Raw genomic sequence first — 13,058 nt, forward strand, 5'->3', positions numbered from 1 at the left:
TTCCTGAATTAGTTCAAACAATAAGCCATGCATTCAACAAGGTAGTTGTGGACAAGAGCTCAAAAACTGAGATTTGAGATCCTGCACTACAGTATCGGATCACACTGAATCTGCCTCAGGTGGTTTTACAAACTATGCCCAGGAAACTCAGAAACTCATTGCTTACTCCAGCTCTATACAATAGTAATACATGCCGAAAAGATGGCAGTATTGCACCTTTTTTAATTCCATTAGCAGAGGTGCTTCCAGAAACTTTCTGAACTAACTGTTGCAGGGATCAATGAGCGATTCCAATCTGGATGTAGGAATATCCACTGTTAAGACATTAAAATTAATCTTCCAGGATGGTGAAAAAACCTACCCTCTTTTGGGGGGGATGAGGTTTTGCTAAACAAATGTTTTAAATGGCCTTCTGTGGACTGTACCTGCTAGTATTAAGATTCTAAGCTGAACACAGTTTCCAACTTCCCTTGGACAGCATTTCTGGCTGAAAAACAAACAAATTTTAAAAGCAGTTCACAGAGGAAAAGAAATTGCTGAAAACATCAAAGATGTGCTCTATTTGTAGATTTAATTAAGATATCATGCCAATAGAAAAGCATGTAGTCGCAGAACGATAATTTTCTGCTGCTGTGTATGCACCAAGACTAAGATGAAGAGCTTATTTTCAAAGTAGGAGATACTGGTCCTGCCACAGCTGCCAAGAGAAGTGATATAACACTCTTGCAGACAATGTCTGGAGGTGGTTTAATAATTTAAGCTCGTGGAAATCCTGATCAGCTGCTTGACAGAGAGGAGGAGACTGTGAGAGGAAAGGTCAGGTCTGTACTTACTCTTCCCCTTGAGGTCAATTGCTGGGTGCTGTCAGACACCACAGCCAGGGTTACTGGCTGATTAGTCAGCCCCAGCAAGGCCATTTTGGAGCAGATGAAAGTTTGCCTGCATGACAGACCCTCAGTGTCACCACAGCTTTGGATCTAAAACTTCACGTGCCCTTTCGAAATCCAGCTGCTGCTCAGTGCAGGGTAAGGAACTGGAGTTTGTGTCACCTGCCCAGTTTGCTTACCTGGCCTCATTCAGGACAAGTCCAATACACACCTACATGTCATCCATGAGGCAGAGCTGGGCTGTTCTCAGTGTGAGAAGCTGCACTGCTCAGTGTGGGTCACAGCTGGGAAAGGGCAGAAATTAGAGAGAACAGAGTAGGTGGAGCACTGTAGCAGCTCATGGTGTTCTGAGACCTTTATGGAGCCTGAACAGGTAAGAAAAACTTTTTGTGTAGAGCCAGAGGGAAAGGGGATGCCATATCCACTCATTGGCTGATGCATTCAGTTCAGGCTTTACACAGCAGAAGCTTTAGTCCAACTTACATATTTGTAGCAAGTAAAAGGCCAGCTAGGTTAATTTCAGCAAATAAAAATGAATCATTAGTTTGATTTGCTATTTTCAGGGATTATTCTTTCTGACAAATAAATAAACAGGTAAGAATGCATCTAAAACAGTAAATTAATGGCCTCACTTTGCCCAAATGTCAAATTGTATAAATATCTCTTATCTAAATATATCTCTTATCTTTCCATCAGGCTGCTTTGTTTGTTACAAGTAGAACCTTGATACACACAAAGCCAGAAAACATCATGTCCCAGTAATTCTCCCCAGAGAGGCACAGATAGGTCTTACTATGTTTGCAAATCACATTTCTGACACTGAGCCTGTTGTGAAGAGAAAATGGCTTAAAACTTGACCAGAATCAATACTGAGACTGCAACAGAAATCGGAGTGTAAACTCAGGCTCTTAATACTGTAACCTCAAAGTTTCTCTCAAATTCCTTCTTTGAAGTCATGCTTGCACTACTTAGAAAGATACTAAAATACTTCTTATATAACTGCTGAGGAAAAGCTGTACGTGGGGAATAAACTACTGAGCTGGCATTAATTTAGTTTAACTCTAGTGTTCTGCAATATGACATATTTCACATCAGCTTCACTGTGCAAGGTTCTTAATCTATCAGCTTGAAGAGACAAGTTTGACATTAAATTTATTTCTTGGATAAATTACTGGATGCTCTGAAATCTACACTGAAGCATGAAGTGATAGTGTCTGCTGAAGCCATCCGTTCTTATTGACAAGTCTGGTTAAATTATCAGGTTGTATGTAATTTTATTTGAGTGTAGGAAAATGAAGGTTATAGCCAAGAACTTGGTGGGGTTTTCTTTCCTGAGATGATGATTTATTCATTTTGGCTTCAATAGCTACGGTGTCAGGCGTATTTTATATTTTTCCAACTTTGACACTTCAAACATTTGATTTCCCTTTGCAACTTCCAGCCTAAAACATGTTTCCCATTATATATATTCAAGTGACTGCCTTGCACACACTGACTCATGAGGCTGGTTTTTATTTTCACAAAATATATAACCCTATTTGAATAAAATACAGATGGTGTCCAATACATTAAACACAGCAAATTTGCCATTCCCTTCTCCATCCCCTCTGTGTTCCCTTCCCCAGATTTTCTGTGGCTGTATGAAATCTTATCAGCCTCAACAGCTTGGAGGGGACATGGCAACAGAAATTCGATGCCATTCATGTATGGTTTGCTGCAATAAACAATGTGCATTTTTTTAATTATTAACATTTTTCTGTAGGATTCTGCTTTTGGAGCTCTGCTTTATAGTGAGCTTTGTGCCCCTTGGAAGGTACTGAACAGGCAGCTTCACATTGCCCTGTGGTAGAGTGGGAATAAGGCCAATCAACATGGCATATGGCACCAAGGTCCCAGGTGACAGCTTGAGCAGATTCAGCTGCCTCTTACATCACCAAGCAATTTAGAAGGAAAAAAAAAGCGCCATATACAAGTGTATAGGAAATTACCTAAGTAAATTAGTAAAAACTGCTGAAATAATTGAAGAAAATCCTGCTCAAGGTTTGCTCTGAAAGCATAACTATACTTCATAGTGTACACACACGTAACATTTACTTGGAATGCACAAGGTTTGGGGTTAAAATAAGATTCTATCAGCATCACTAGATGGCATTGGAGGGTGATTTATCTCATCATGAGAAAACAGTCTATAGTAATTTTTATTAGGAACGCTAAGTTTACACACTGAATTTATCCCAGGCAAGCAGAAGGCATGTTCTATGGTGAGGGAATTGCAACATGAGGCAAGAATCAAGGCTGGCTGAGCAGTCACAGAGTTGCTGCAGTTCCCTTCTGTCACACACAAGGAGTCTACCACCTCTGAGCAAGAATGGGAGGACTGAAATCTGGAGAGACATAAATTGCAGAGGTTACTGAAGAAACTCTGAACTGGTATTACATGGGCTGGTGACTTCAAAGAGATAAGATTTAACCTCCCCCTGAGATGTAGGGTGGAATCTTTGGACTGCGTATTTGTGTTTCCCCCACAGTAAATAATACAATTAATATAAAAATGATATTTCTGTTTTCCTTACACCTTTCTACTATATAGTTCACATGTCCCTTTCCTATTACTTTTAGAATGAGACGTTTGCCATCCAGTGATATTTTTGGTTAGCTTCAACTTCCACTTTGGATTTACTGCTAACTTTAGGCACCAGTTCTTGTCCATTGATTGTTACTGCACAGAAGTCATGCAGAATCAACTGCACCACAGCTACCCTGGTTTCTGAATTGCAAGAGCATTATTATACTCATAGAGCTCTCTTTTACTCTTTAGTAGTTGGTAAAAAGAGGCAAAGAGGAGTTTGTTACCTATGAATACACAATTCCAGGAGCTCAGTCTCTAAGAAATGGACTGTATATCAGAATAATTATAGGCCATGGAACATATGCTGCAATGGAAGGCAGGAAAATGGTGATTTCACATCTGCCACTTTGACCCATAATCCAATTTCAATTGGATTTTCAATTCTCCAGGTAGACAGTGCAGAGCCTGTTCACAAATTCACTGTTTGAATATGCATTATTTTTTGTCTCTGTAATATTCTTTCTGCTTAAGAGCTGTCATTGGCCAAAGTTCTATAATGAATCACAAATCAGAGGCATGTACCAATCAAAACCTGACATTTAATTGAAGCGTTTCCATTCTTTAAGCAGGCTTTAGGTTTGTATCTCCCGGGGGTTAAAGGACAGGATGGTAAAACATGTAGAAAGAATAGCACGCATGCTGATCAACAGTTTGTGCCCAAGAATGAGGCAGTACCTGCCTGTACGTCTTATGAGGTTTTTCATAACTCATGAACTTGCACAAACCCAAGGTCTTGCATAAAACATTAAATACACCCACTTTTAAAAGTGCCTCTGTGCCCCTGGTCATCTATTTGTCTGACTGGCTGATCTGCATTCCTTCTACTCTATTTATGGAAAGCTGCAATTCATAAATACCAATTTGTACCATTATCTTCATACATGTCAGGTACTTGTAGTATTGAACACTGGAACTTGTTCTTAGGACATACTTGAAGTTGGCAGAAGGATGATAAATAGAAATGGCATTATACCTACTAAACACCGAGTGTAAATATCTAGAAATCATATTCCCTTCCTGGCATTACTCATTAATTAATAGGTCTTTAATTTTCTATATCTTGTTAAAGCTTCCATCTAAAAGAAAGGTAAGTCTTCATGTTCTCATTGTTTAAATTTCACAGGAACCTACATGTGCTCACATGCTGATGTACATATGGGAACATCAGTGTCTTTTTCCTCACTTATATGGCTCTTACAAGAAGTAGGTTTTACTGAGTCTCTTCTCCATAGATACTCAAGAATCTAACAGTCTAATGCTGTTCACGTGAACAGAAATCAAAGATTAACTGATGTATACTGGTAAAATCAAGCTAAGTAAGATCAGATTCTGACTTTATCATTTCAAGTAGCCACTGGATAGTTTAGTCTTCCTTCTCAGCCTCCCAGTCATTTGCTGAAAAACTGGGGTTAGCTGGGATTTTTTGTTTAAAAGCTACAATTTCCAATAAATGTGTTGCTTGCCCTCTGGCTTGACATCCAAGACAGTTTCACAATGAGGGTGGCTCCTACTGAATTATATTTCCCATCAGTTTGCAGAAAAGTGGGGCACCAATTACACAAAGGCAATTGTTGACTGTAAACAACCACAAAGGGAAGTGAAAACGTGGTTTCCTTCATGTTTTTTAAATGCACCTCTTAAAAGCATCCATTCTAATTAGGAAAAATTCACTTGTACTTACTTGCAAGAACCTTACTTGTTAGAGTTCAAATGCCAAGGTTCACATCTGTGTTGAAGGAAGGACAGGGATTCTGCACGCCCTGGGAGCACAAGAGGAGAGCAGCCCAACATGTTTCACCCCTGCTCAAAACACAGAGAGAGGAAGAAATATATTTTCATGACCAAAAAAAAAAAGGATTCAATGATCACATCTCAAAAAACATTAAGCAGAATATGATTGTGAAGGCTTTATATACTGTCTGCTTTCCCCCAATGTTCCTCTTCTCTGAGTCCCGTTTTTTGTTTCTGCAGTCGGTTCATGAAAACTTCAGACGAGTCTTTTCAACCCAAATCCATTTGACTTCTTTCAACACCATTTAACATTTTGACCAAACTGTTAGGAATATGTTTTCCTCAAAAATAAACTTGTGAACAATCTTGCCACTCCATTTTTTTCTTTTCTTTTTCTCCCCCCAAAAGTAGGTTGTAGTTAAGCCTTCACAGAATTTAGTGCTAAATAATACAATATAAGGCTCTCCCTACTAAATCTGAACACCACTGTTCACATCATCACTGTCCATATTATTACTTCCTGATAGGCAACATAATATGATCTCTGGCTATTCACTACCACCTTCCATAAGCTTTGAATTACAAATCCTCTTGATCCAAGTTGATAAGGTGAATTTCAGAAGCAGGGACAAGGTCTTCACTATGCACCTACCATGGTCAGGTCCTGCTCTGTGTGAATGTCCCCTGCAGTTGCCACACCACAGACAGCAACTGCAACAGGAAGAACTGCCTTCAGGCCAAGTTGCTCTCCTCCCTGCATCCCACTCCATCATTCCCACAAATCTCACAAATCTTATGGGGAACTTGATCATGGCTGGCAGAAGGACTAAACAAAATGCTTCAGTGAAGCAGTGGGAGGCTGGGCAAATCATAAATAGTTGTACTTCACTGAAAATCTTTATCTCATGTTGAAAAGGTACTCTCTGACATTCTTCACCAGCATCTCACTGCCCACCCAACCCACTTCACTCCTTATACAAACTTACCTGAACTTCTCAGCTGGAAACAGGGCCCACTTGTTTTCAGGCTTTGTCTCATGGCAATGAACGCTCATGGCAATATTGCTAACTCCACCATAGATTCCTCCCAGATGTAATGTGAGTTGTGACCACCTGTTTGAAGCTGATTACAGGAGACCTCAACTTTCTTAAAAAGACACGCTGAAGTTGGGGAGAAAGCTCTGAAAAATGAGCTGAGATAAAGCAATAGGCTTAGCCAAGAGAGAGAAAAATAGAAAATCACGTTTTGATTTTGGTCTAAACAAAGATGAAAGCTCTCAGTATGTCTCCCCAGTAACTCTCAGGACATCAGGCCAAAGGTGATGCTGGTCAGAGCTTGTTTCATTGCCTAGAGCCTGTTCCCAGTGGTGGGGCTAGAAACACCTCCTCACCGGATCATCAGGAGACAGTGGGCAGCTCTCGGAGGTGCTCTGAGCCTCAGACCAGCCAGGTGCTGGACTGGGTCAAACACTCAGCACAGCCCCTTGCAGAGTTGCAGCACCCATTGCCTCACACAGCTCTCACTTCTCCAGATGAACTCAACATCCTGTTTAGCACTTCATTTTGTTACAGGCAATTGGTTTTTCACTGAGGAAATAAGCTCTCCCTGTTCAGCGTGACACGTACATAAATACGTATACACATACACACACGTGCATGTGCACACACAGACAGCAGCCCTTTAAAGCCCTGTGGGTGTCTTCTTTCATATTTCTACCTTGTGGCTTGAGGAAACCAGGAAATGTAAAAAGCAGTCAAAAATGTAGGGGAAAAAGCAGATAGAAATGCCTTTTCCACAGAAAATATGAAGTAGGTCCCAGACTGACTGGCCCAGACCTTCCAGCTCACTTTGTGCCTTGCTTCTTCATCTTCCTCCTCCTCAGTGGCTTCTCAAGGGTTTGCATGCCACATGTGCCAGTCAGGCACTGCTGAATCAGATCCACTGCCACAAAAATCACTTTCTCCACATAAATTCAGAATTTTACCAGTACTTATTAAAGCTGTTAAATTCTCTTATTATAGTATCGCGCCTCTCTTACTAAGATTTTAATCAGCATTTCCACTGGAAAGCCTTACTCTCAGAGTTATAAAACCTGCCTTTATAAAGTTGATTACCACTGAAATTCAAAATCCAGCTTCTTGGCTCACAGCTATGTTTCTTTCTTGCTTACATGACCTCTGTTTGCAAAAGCTGATATAAATTGGTTTGGCAACTTTGTTTAATTCTGGGGATAAACAATTCCTGACTTTAGAGGCACTTTTTTCCAGTGTGCAGAAAGTGATGGAATTAAATTATTGAAGTTACCTACTGCAACTTTAAAGTATTACCCTGAATGCCTATTTTTTTTCTTTTTCTTTTAAATGTTGGCATTTTTTACATAGGAATGCAACTAAAGAATTCAAATTTAAAGAATGTTTGTAAATGCTGAGTATTTTTGGAACTGTGCAGTGCTTAATGGAAAGGAAATCACAGGAGGTAAAAGACTTTCAAAATACATACCAGCACCTCGGTGCCAACAACCCATATCACTTCAATGAACTGTGCAGTATGTGTTGGTGTGATTTATGCTGCAATTTTAAAAGAATCCATAGTGTTTGTTTATTACCACAGCATGATTGATGGGTTCCTAAGTGCACAGCAACAGAATCAGCTGAGGTATTACGGCTGGGAGTTTGATAATTTGTGAGTTACAGCCATTACAGGACGTCACTTCAGCCAGTTGCCAGAGCCATTAGGGCATCAGTGACCCCAGAGAAACCCTGCTGCCAGTGTGTCACTGTCAGACTGTCAGATCTTCTCTCCAGCCACACTTCCCTGCCCCACTTCCCTGCCCCTCCCTGGCAGGAGCTGCTACCTGGCTTCCCCTTGGGCCCAACGAGCAATTTCATCAAGTCCTGCTCTCACCACTGCCCCTTCCAAGTGCTAAAAGGCAGATACCAGGATAAGGCAAAGCACAGAGCAGCAAAGGCTGCTCAACCACTGTCTGCTAACCATGACTCACTTTGTGACAGGCAACCACATAGACAAAGCCACCAAGTACTCCAGGCTCCAAGAGACCCTTGCCTGGGAGACACTGGAACAATCTCAGTCCTTTCTGGAAAAAATACCCCAAGTTTAAGTTTACATACAACCCACTGGATTTAGGCATTTGTTTGAAATACAAACACACAAAAAACAAGAATAAAAGAAAAACTATTTATTTTTTATTTTTATTTTTTTTACAAAAATAAACAATTTGAGAAACAAAAGCACATTTTTTTTTTCCTGACTGTACAAACTACAAAACAGTATGACATTGGTCACTTCAGCATTTACTTCATTGCTTTCACTGAAAGCAAATTCTCCAGACACACCCTGCCTTTAAGATGCATTTTATATAGAATTAAGGCTAGCATTCATTTGACATCATTAAGGTCATTTACTTCATTCACTCTAAGAATCAGCAAGCGATGCCTTTGGAAACCAAGGACCTGATGATAAAAGGTACAAATAACTGCAAGATAGTTGTTAAATTAGTACTGTTCAACTGGCTGGACTGCTCTGCCAGTCTGTCAAAGATGTGGCTTCCTGAACAATTCAAACTGATTCAACAAAAGTCTTAAGCACAGGCTTAATTGTAAGCATATGCTTAGGCCTATCCAGCAAAGCACTTGGGTAAGTCCCTGCCCTTTCAGTGGGACTATTCATATGCTTATGTGATTTGCTAGATCTACAAAATTGCTCTTTCAAATTAAAAATGAAACTTTATGATAACATTGGAAGCAAAAATGAAAATTAGTTGCAGTCTTGCAATTCTAAACATAAGCAATTCCTTCCGTTTGGCAAATATGCCGGCATTGCATATTCCATAGCTTTAACACAAATGCTGATTGTCCTCAGCAATGTTTGTTATTCAGGAGACAAACTGATATGCTTCAGTTCCTCTGTTGTGATTGTACGTGCCCAAATAAATATCAGTGTGGAGGATACAGGCTTCCCAGAGAAATGATCAGCTTTCATCCCTGGACACACATGTATAGGTCAGAAATGTTATGCTAACCTTGGTTAGAAAAGCCAGAGCTGCCAGCTGATTTATAACCAAAATTACACTCTAACAGTGTACCATCTCTTGTACTTTGCTTTGGGTTGTTTTGCTTTGTTTTTAAATCACATTTTCAAAATCTTGTTTTATTGCACATTCATCCTGGTCATGCAGGTTATTTCTTTAAAGTTTCCTTTAGCACTCTATAGATTAGAATGAGTAATAGTGCAATTATTTCTCCGGCCACAGCCGCCTTCTACCTAACAGCTGCCTATATTTATACACAAACAGCTCTTATCACTCACGTGTCAGACTGAGCCACTTTAGGTGTCAGTCTGTCACCTTCACATATGTTATCTTGTCAGGATCAGGCACAATATGATTTGAGGCCATCTTGAAGAAGACAAGCTGCCGACCTGTATTGAATAGGAAAGGGGAGAAGGGGAAAATATTTAGAAGTGATGAGAAAAAGGTTGCCTACCTTAAAATACTGACATTTCAAAATCTACTTCAACCTATGCATTCTTCAGGCCACGCAAGACTGAACTCTCTCTTAACTTCAGCTGGTATAAACCTGAACTGTTTTTGTCTAAAATTACACCAAAAATCCCCTGGTGTCATTATCTTTACTCTTCCCTAACTATAGTCAAGATACAGCTGTCCACAGCTAGCACAGTAAATGAAGGAAAGGTCCAAAGATTTTAATACAAATTCGATGTGGTCTTTTAAAAAGTATTTTGAGACTCCCACTGATAAAAACAGGCTTGAGCTCAGGGCTTAAATAAAGGACATTTGTTTGACTGCACAGAAACAGAATCATATTTGCACACTTGATCAGTGCAATGTATATTAAACATGACTTTCTCTGAAGCAGCTCTTGCTGATCACTTTGTAGTTCTGGACTTTAAACAAGCTGGAACAAGGTTTCTAGTCCTCAGACCAAAAGCAGCAACAAGTGACAACAGACTGGGTGGCATAAGGCACCTGCTGCACATACATCCAAGGCCAGTGGGGGCTGAATTTGGCAAGGTTTCTTTGTTTGGTATCTGTGGGAGCCACAGCACAGCTCTTTTATCTCCCCACACTCACTGACCTGGCACCTTATTCACATTCCTGCCTCCCAAAGAGCTCCTGCTGCCCCACAGAACTGCAAAATCACAGCCTTTCCTTGCAGCAAAGTCCACAGAGATAGACTCCACATCTGCTGTACTTCTGCCTTTCCTCTCCAAACTTGAGAAAATCGAGTGCTATTTGCTCCCAGCATGCCTCTCTAGGGGGGCTCCCATAGCACTATTTTGTTTAAAAGTATTACATGGCAAATGGGATCCCTCAACTGATGAGGAAATTTCTGAGCTGAAGGTTTAAGGAACTCAAGTGCTCATGCCTCAGGAATGATATGGCAAAGGGAATGACAAGACTACAAATATTGCTACTACTGCTTTTAATATTGTAACCTGGGATAGGAGCTGCCCTAAACTTCCCTATGCCAGAATACTTTTTTAGTATATCAGTTAACTTCAATATTCCAACTACAGATAGACTGATATGATGACCTAATAGTCACTGGTTAGCCATAGGCAAGGTTAACAGAAATCAGTTTTTTCTTGGTTCCATGGAAGTGCCTGTCCACACCTCCCAGAAGCACAAAAATGCCAAAAATTAACATTTCAGATCCTGCGGTTTGGTAACCCAGGGTCCCCATGCTCAGCCCTCTAGTGCCAGCTCCTGTGAGCCTGTCTGTAATTTCAGCTCCACTGACAGCTGCCAGAGAGAAGCCTCACCTAAAAAGGAGCTGCCTTAGCTGAACCTTCAGAAACTACCTCACTTCTACATGCTGCTGGTGGATCCCACAACCCAGAACAACACACTCCCTAAGCTGCATTAAAACACTTGGAGCAGCCAGAATAGGTGACTCAGTTGCTACTTCTGCTCCACAGTGTCCAGGACCTACCTGTCCAAGTCGTCTGGTTAGTCAGGACAAAAGCTTTGCACTGGGAGTAGCTGTCACAGATCTCAATGGCTTCATTGACATCGAACACAGAGAGGAGGCAGCCCTTGTGATGGTAGGATGGCCAGCATCTGTAGTTCTCATCAGGAATGAAGGCTTCAGGCACCCGTCTGTACTCTGCAAACCAGAGCAAAGCAGTGGTTTGAAAGGTCCAGTAAACTGGTTGTTTTTAACAGGCAAGGTTTATTAGAACAGCTTAGGAGCAGGATATATGACGGAAAAGCTGACGGGTTAGACTACCAGCTCTGGTTTATTCCCAAACGTGTTTATAGCTCTGCACCTTACTTTCCTTTTCCTTTCCTCCTTTCTTCTTCTCACCTTTTTCTCCAGAAAGCGTCCGTAAATAAACAGTCTGTGCACAAAACCCCTTCCCCTTCCCCACTGCGGAGGCAAGGCTTTGGTTTTATTAGGAGTTTTACAGGAAGAATGTCCCATTGAATAAACAGCATCCACTTGAATGAACTGACTCACTGTCCTACTTCTCAACAGTGAGCAGGATTGTTGGGGTGAGACCTGACCAGGCGTTCCCAGCCCTCCCTCTCCCTCAGAAGAGCATGCTATTTTTCTCTGGCTCCTTTAGAGAAGGAAGAAAAGACAGGCTTTTAATTAAGCAAACTTTTTTTGCTTGCTCAGATTAGGACAAAAGAGGAGTCGCTTGATGGGCCTCTGAAGAGAAGGGGGAGGGAAGTAGCAGGAGCATGTCAGCGTGGTCCTCGCCCAGCGCCTCCGCGCTGCCCCACCGACTGCTCCTCTCCCTTGGCTGCCGTTCAGTCTCACTTGCCTTTATGAGCTGCCTCTTGTTCTCTGTTCACAGCTCCTCTCACTTTCCCAGCCACTAACGGGGCTTTCTCTAATGAATGCATCAGCAAATTCAACTGATCATTTATAAACATTTCTATTTAGCCTCCAGACGCACAAATTAATGGTTCCCTCCTGTCTCTCGTCCTATTCAAAAAACTAAATACATTCTATATTTCTTCTAATTGTGTCTATTATGGAAACCAGAGCTGCCTGCCCTGACTCACAGCCTATTCTTAAGTCACTTTGGTTCAGGCATTTTCTGCCTGGCTCTGCTGATTCAGCCTGCTAATATTTCATACAGAACACTGTACAAACACCACAGAGTCAAAGGCAAGTGTGTCTGATACTCCAAACTGTCAGTATTTCAGCTGGGAAAAGAAGTGCACATTCACAAGTGCTCATTCTCACCACACAGTCTGAAACAAATGTGGTAAATACATTCTATTTTAAGCCTTAGCTCATTAAAAGTATCATAAAAAACATTCCCAAACGAGAAGCAAAATCAGATTGGATCATATACCAGTTAAATCAAAAGCAAAAAAGTTTTCTTAATTCAGGAAATGCAGATTCATGCGCGAGAAGGAAATAAAAATTCAAAATGTAGTTCCACATTATGACTGGTCATTTCTCCATCAAAAACATTTATGTATTTCTTCTGAAGAGAAGTCAGAGCATAACTGTTTGCTCTGTAAAAGTCCTTTTTTTCCCAGTTTCTGTATCAACTGTAGTGTAACAATAACTGAACGTAACAGAATATTCTCTTATTTCCCCATAGCAACTGCTGAGTATTGATTTGTACCTGACAGCCCAGGACAGTAAAATGATGTGCACAAATTAAAAGTAAAAAACCCCAACAATTCCCTGTAGTTAGCACTGTATGAAACCATTTGTATCAGCGCACATGCAATGTTCACTGGTTATAAAATGTGATTATCCACAGCTCCTTTTTGCACACCACAGAATGTCCACCTCACAGTGCAC

At 40.9% G+C, this 13,058-nt stretch overlaps 1 protein-coding gene across 1 annotated transcript in view; it reads right to left on the reverse strand.

Annotated features, from left to right (window-relative positions):
* Positions 1-9,598: 9,598 nt before the first annotated feature.
* Positions 9,599-13,058, reverse strand: part of PKDCC (protein kinase domain containing, cytoplasmic) — a 33,071-nt gene continuing 29,611 nt past the window's right edge. The window contains exons 6-7 of the mRNA XM_062489262.1: positions 11,220-11,393; positions 9,599-9,684 (exon numbers count right to left, since the gene is read on the reverse strand). Of these exons, the coding sequence (XP_062345246.1) occupies positions 9,599-9,684; positions 11,220-11,393 (260 nt within the window). The remainder of the gene's footprint in view (positions 9,685-11,219; positions 11,394-13,058) is intronic.

The sequence above is a fragment of the Cinclus cinclus genome, chromosome 3 (genome assembly GCF_963662255.1).
Source record: "Cinclus cinclus chromosome 3, bCinCin1.1, whole genome shotgun sequence".
Classification (NCBI taxonomy): domain Eukaryota; kingdom Metazoa; phylum Chordata; class Aves; order Passeriformes; family Cinclidae; genus Cinclus; species Cinclus cinclus.